The sequence below is a fragment of the Quercus suber genome, unplaced genomic scaffold, assembly GCF_002906115.3.
Source record: "Quercus suber isolate HL8 unplaced genomic scaffold, Cork oak 2.0 scaffold_1144, whole genome shotgun sequence".
In the NCBI taxonomy this organism is placed as follows: Eukaryota; Viridiplantae; Streptophyta; class Magnoliopsida; order Fagales; family Fagaceae; genus Quercus; species Quercus suber.
This window is the reverse complement of record NW_027070546.1, coordinates 38,484-45,456: the sequence shown is the minus strand read 5'-3', so window position 1 is coordinate 45,456 and position 6,973 is coordinate 38,484. Positions and strand designations below refer to the sequence as shown.

Below are 6,973 nucleotides of genomic sequence, written 5' to 3'. Positions count from 1 at the left end.
TTGTGAAGAGGTGTGTCTCCTCCAGTTGGTGAGAAATCTGATCCACATGGATCGCTTGTAACTGGGCTGCTTTCTTTGCCTTGTTGTAGTTCATTTTCAAGTCTAATGAATGTTTCTTTGCCTTGTTTGTTTATTTGTTTTTATTTATTTATTTATTTTTTTTTTTAAGATAAGTATCCAGTTTGGTTTTGTTTTTGAGTGAAAAGAGTTTTTAATTAAGTGAGTTTTTAATTTTAATTTTAATTTTTTAAATATTGTGCTGATATGGAAAATTGTGAGAGTTTCAGAGGTTTAAGTCTTATATATATATATATATATATATATAGAAATTTTGCACGCATGAAGAATAATAAAAAAATTCAATCCAATAGTTAGATATTCAAAATTTACACTCAATATAAGATATATGATAAATTTGAAGGGTTTCTCTCCATATTAGTTTGGAGAGAAATTTTGTTCTTTTGTGGAGAGTTGAGGTCAACTCCATGGTCCTTTAATATAGAAATATATGATTAACTTAAGAGAAGTGCTACGTTCGCAACATTTTCGCATATTTTCATAACAAATTATAGATGGTTAGTTGTTATTGGTTCAAATTTGAACCTACCACTATGATTACTTTTTTGTTCTAAAAATAACAACCAATAACAGCGTGTCACTTAGAATTTGTTGTGAAAATATTATGGACATAACATTTCTTCTCGCTTAAAGGGGATCTTGGAATATTTTAAATGCATTATTAAAGTGGATTAAGAATCTGTTGGGCAGCTGAATAGTTGTATTAATAATACTATGCACATGTTTAAAAAAATAATAATAATAATACCATGCACATCACAGGTTCCCTCTTTTTTCCTTTTTAGGCGGTATGTTTTAAAGTTTGTTTAATTTTATATTTAGTTCTTGGCGCACCCTTCAGTTGGTTTAGATTAGGAATGGCAACGGGTCGGGTTCGGACCGGATTTTGCATACCCGGACCCGACCCGCGGGCCAAAACCCGCAACCCAGACCCGGCCCGATTAGTAATCGGGCTTTTTTTCCGGGGCCCAGACCCGCCCCGCCGGGCCCCATGGGTCCCGTTTAGTCCCTGGGCCCAAATCTGGCCCAACCGAAAAAAAATATATATTTTGAAGCCCATTAAAAATTTTGCCTAGATTCCAGCCAATTAAGATTTTTTGCCTAGATTTTTTGAAGCCCATTATATGGCAGCCCAATCAATCCAAATTATAGATTAATCATAAATCAATCCAAATCATAGGTTAATCATAAATCAATAAATCACCTGTTAATTATACATCTATAAATCAATAAATCATAACTAAAATCACAAGCTAAACATAAAAATAAAACTTATCCATCAAGTTCAAGAAATTTAAAAGCTACAAAAAATCCAGAGTCTAAGAAATTAAAAAGGCTAAGAAATTACAAAATGTCTTATCCTCCACAAACCAACAAATTAAAAAGGCTAAGAAATTACAAAAGGTTAAAAAGGCTTAGAATAATTACAATCCAACAAATTAATCCAACAGGTCTAAGAAATTAAAAGGCTACTAAATTAGTAAATTATTACAAAATGTCTAATCCTCCGCAATTGTGACACAACTCCCATCCTCTTCATTAGGCTCTCCATCATCAAGAATTGTTTGAAGTGTTCTTGTTCTTGTTTGAGTCTCCATTAGGCTCTCCACCATCAATTATGCAGATAAGAAGGGAAATATTTGATTCATGAGCAATAGAGTTCTTGTTCTTGTTACCTAGAAAGATATTCAAACAGAAAGAAATTACAAACCAATAAATCTGACAGCTGTTTGAGGAGAACACAAGCCTTCAAGCAAGATAGTTGTAAAGAGTTTTAGGAATCGTAAGTGCCTAGAAAAGAAAATCCAGGTCCTCTCTTGTTAAGATCATCATCCTTTTCATTATATATATCGTGTCTCATCTCATCCTATCTACAAATTTCCAATTTTGAAGAATAATAAAATGTACAAAATAAACTACCATACTAACTAAATGTTTTGAGTGTCATGTGAGTCAGCTTTATCATTGATAGGCTGGTTGCTATAAACTAAGGGTACTGATTCTCATTCACTCCTTATTGTACATTATTCGTACACATCACCCACTTTTAAATGTGGAAATTGCACGTGAAATTATGGACAGTGTGTGCATAGAGTGTATATCAATGAATGAGAAAACAATTACCAATCAACTCACTTTAAGTAATGGTCCAACAAATAGGAGCCAAGTACATTAGACAAAGAGATTTATCTCAACACTCTGAGTAACCTCTAGCATTTGGATAAATAAATAAACAGAGAAACATCAAATCCTAAATTCTAAACATTGAAAAGATGAGTATAAGAGAGCAACCAACAAAGGGAAACAAGAAACTAGTTTGTGAGAGCATATACACACAGCATTTGCTGACTTTTGACTTTGTTCTAGAGGTTCAACTTTAGCAAGAACACCAACTACCCTTTTAACTGCCCTTTAATGACTAAATAATATCTTATACTCATCAAGCAAATCCAGAAAATAAAATAAACTATAGATGAAAAAAAATGATCAAACTATATCAAGTATCAACAACCATCAAAATTTTAAATTAAATTAAAAACCGGACATTTTACCTCTTTATCAAATCCAAAAAAAAAAGGGAGAAAATCCATTGGGTAAGATATAAGGCCCCATCACAAAATCCAAATTATATTGATTTAAAAATAAAGAAACAAAAGGAGAAAATCCATTTCATTTCAACTCAAACCAGACCCATGACAAAAACCCACTGTAGAAATGGCAAGAGAGATGAACAAACCAACAAGTGCAGATCCGAACCAGTTAAACACACACAACCACAACTAGCAATTAGCATTTATCAGTTAGCTCACACATACAAATCTCACAACACGCAGCAAGACACAAATAATAAAAGGGAAAAAAAATGAAACATTTCAACTCAAACCAGACCCATGACAAAAACCCACTGTAGAAATGGCAAGAGAGATGAACAAACCAACAAGTGCAGATCCGAACCAGTTAAACACACACAACCACAACTAGCAATTAGCATTTACAGTTAGCTCACACATACAAATCTCACAACACGCAGTAAGACACAAATAATAAAAGGGAAAAAAAATGAAACATTTCAACTCAAACCAGACCATGACAAAAACCCACTGTAGAAATGGCAAGAGAGATGAACAAACCAAACAAGTGCAGATCCGAACCAGTTAAACACACACAACCACAACTAGCAATTAGCAGTTAGCTCACATACAAATCTCACAACACACAGCAAGACACAAATAATAAAAGGAAAAAATGAAAAAAGAAAACCTAACTTGATAAGTACTAGGACCTGGGAGTGGGCGGGGTTGGGCAGAAGGCAGCGGAAGCAAAGCAAATCAAACTAGAGCAGAAGCCGAGGTCCTGAGTAAGAGCGAGGCCGTGAGAGTGAGAAGGCGAGGCGTGAGAGTAAGAGCGAGGCCGTGAGACTGAGAGTGAGTGAGGGCTGTGAAAGTGTGAGGCCGTGTCGGACTGAGGGTGTGTATCGGAGTGATTGAGCTGAAATGAGGGGCTGAGATGAGGGAGAGGGAGGGAGGCGTGAGTGCTGATTCTGCTGAAGAAATGAGGGATTAGGGTTAGAATATAGGTATATATATAGAGAGGGTATTTTTGTAATTTCAGGTTACCGGGTTTTATTCGGGCCGGGTTTCGGGTCGGGTCTCGGATTTTTTTATAAAACCCAAACCCGACCCGGACCTGCTTCGGGTTTTTTTTAAAACCCATACCCGACCCTATTTTTAATCGGATCGGGTAAAATCCGGCCCATTAGGGTCGGGCTGGATCGGATACCCGCGGGTCGGGCAAAAATTGCCATCCCTAGTTTAGATCTAATATTTCACTTTGTTGCTGACCAACCTCTGCCGCCAGCTTTAGATCCATTAGAAGCTGAGTAAAGTCCATTTGAGTTAATTTAAATGTTATTTTCCTTGTTGGTTTTTAATTTAACAAAGAAGAATTATGAATGGTAGAAGATGAATGGTCTGGTTTTGTCTTTTGATCAAATGAAATGTGTGCCTTTATTGCTTCTTATGGGAGAAACGTGTGAGTGTGACAATCAATGTGGTCCTTGAAATTAGATAGTTTTTTTTTTTTTTTTTTTTTTTTTTTTTTTAAGAGAGTAGATATAAGTTAGTAATTAATAATAATAATCTAAAAAATAAGAACTAAGCAACAATTAATGATTTTTTATTAAAATTTAATGAATAAATTCATTTCAAATTACATAGATTTGATTACCACCCCCCAATCTTTTCCTCTCCTAACAGAATCTCATTGAAGTCACCATGGCGCAACCAAGAGAGTTAAAATTTTCTATTTAAGGCATCAAGTTCTTCCCACGACTCCTTCCTTCTATGTGCCTCTGGATTCCCATAAAAACCTGTAATTCTCCACTTGAAACCCGAATCTTGTTCTAAAATAATCGCATCAATAAAGCTTCTGGAGTATCCCTTTTCCTTGCTTAATTCCTAGTTCTCGGAATCGAAGTTGTCCTATCCACTCTGATTACTTACTGCACACAAATCTGACCTTGCATCATGTCTCTCTTTTTCAAAATTTTTCCTCCCTTCGAGGTTGTCTTTTCTGCCCAGGCTACCGCTCCTTTCATTTTCACTTTGAATGGAAACCACCAGTTCCCCCACTATGGCTTAAGGCTTTGTTCCAGACTCCCCTCCACTCTTTGGTTTGTAACTTCTACTTCCCGAGGCTCTGGATCCTTCATTTGTTCCTTTTGAAGTTTCCCCTACCCTTATCCACTCTCCATATTGCCACTCCAATGGTTGCTTCTCAGTCACCATACCACAGTGCTTTTCATCATGTCCAATTTTTCCACAGGTGAAACAGAAAGTGGGCAATCTCTCATATTTAAAAGATACCCAACATCTTTCTCCATCCATATTTGTAACATATCCACCCTTTCTTAGTGGTTTCTTAATGGGTAAGTCTACCCTCACTCGCATAAACTTAGCTTGGTCTGCTTGCCATGACCGTTTGTCCACCTCAATGACTCTTCTTATCTTGCCACCAATATCATGTCCAACTTCTTCAATCATATGCTCGAATTGTAAGCCCCAAACTGGGACCCAAAATGCTGCATGAGTGAAGACCAAATTGGCTGATGATAAACCCCTCCTCCATCGGCATAAAAGCAGGAGATTATTTTCGAAATTCCAAGGCCCACTTCTCTCTACCCACTCTAGTTGATGCATTGAACTAAATTTGAATTGCAAGGTATTATTTCCAACCTTAATAATTCTAAGATCAGAACCCATCTTCCATGCCGATCTCAAAGTATTCTTAAGGGCTCACTGATTTTGATGGTGATCTACCAACAATCTCCCAAAAAAACTCAGTGCATATTCTTCCAGTAAGTCTGGTGTACTGTTGGATGAAATGAAAATATCTTCCTCTTCGTCTTTAGTGAGTTGTAGGTTTTTACTGTCAACGATGGTTTGCTCCATATCATGTCGAAAACAGAGGTGAGGTAGTGAGAAAAGAAATTAGAAAGATGAGAAGGAAGGGCCCTTAGGCTCTGTCACTTAAGGGAGAAAAGACTCGCTCCATGACGAGAGAGAAGAAGCTCCTACAGGGGAGAGGGAGAAAATAAATCTTTCGACTCCTCTCTTTCAAACCTTACACATTCAAATTTCAGATGCTCTCTTCCTTTCCTATTTTGCTTTTCCTCCTCCTTCGACAAGTTCAGCCATTCCCTCTTTATTATTTCGATTTTAATACCCTGATGTCCCTACCTCATATGATTCATTCTCTTAACTATTCCATAATCAGGAAAAAAAAGAAAAGGCGAGTGAGAGAGAGAGTGAGAGAGAAGATGATGAATACGTCAATGGCCTCCCTAAGGTCATTCTCCGTGAGGTTCGTGGTTGCTCCGCTGAGGTACGTTACGATCTTTGTTGTTTTCTTTGTAAATCTTTCACTCTAATTGTTTATTATTGTTAAATCTATCAATGTGTTATGACTCTTCATTTATTCAATGACTCTTCAATGAATTTTCACCTAAATTTTGCAAATTGTGAACCGAAATTTGGTTGATTAATGCAATGGTCCACAATTCACATAGATGAGAAAACTTGGCTAATCTTGAAGCGAAGTTTGATATGAAAAGGGTTTTTTTTTTTTTTTTTTGGCAAGAAAACGAAGAGGTTAGGATGTAATTGATGTTATCTTGGTTCTTGGATTATATTTTGACTAATTGAAACCAAAATCCTAAACCTTTATCTTTTAGAACTTTGTTTTGTGTGTGTAATGCTGCCAAATCTTTCTTTGTTTTGTATGTGTAACGTTTTTATGTACATATATAGTTTCCTTGCCACCGTCAAATTCAAAGAATCTGCAACTGAAATCAACCTTCTTGAAGAGCAAAATCCGAACCCCGGGTAAGAATTCTGATTCTCTTTTAATTGAAAACCTACCTACCCTATTATTATTTACTTTTGGTGTTTTGGGTTGCTATGGCTGAATGATTGGCCTTTAGTTTGCCAGCATTAAAATGGGGTTTCCAAAAAAAAAAAAATTAATTGTATTTACTTTAGGGACTATGGTTTCTTCTGCTTTATATCTTATTGTGGTAGAAGTCGAACACTTTAGTGGGTTTTCAAACTTGGGCTTCTTACTCTAGAGGTGGATATTCTTTCTTTAATTTTTGGTTATTGGTTCTAGATTTACATTACTTTGCTATTATTATTATTATTATTATTATTATACGTGATGCGTAGTGATGATGCGTAAGTTCGTCAGTAGAATAATGCTGATGTAGGCAATCCTCGGCCTGTGTGGTGGGATTCTCAAAGGTGGTCACCGGTGTGGTGCCTGCCACAAAGCCTCTGATGCCAAAGTCAGTATAAGAAGTTTTCTAAGGAATGGACAATGTAATTGGAAAGAATTCAAG

At 36.2% G+C, this 6,973-nt stretch overlaps 1 protein-coding gene across 1 annotated transcript; it reads right to left on the bottom strand.

Annotated features, from left to right (window-relative positions):
• Positions 1–4,715: 4,715 nt before the first annotated feature.
• On the bottom strand, positions 4,716–5,339 carry LOC111999158 (uncharacterized). The gene has a single exon (XM_024031275.1). The coding sequence runs from the start codon at positions 5,337–5,339 to the stop codon at positions 4,716–4,718; it is 624 nt and encodes a 207-aa protein (XP_023887043.1).
• Positions 5,340–6,973: the final 1,634 nt, after the last annotated feature.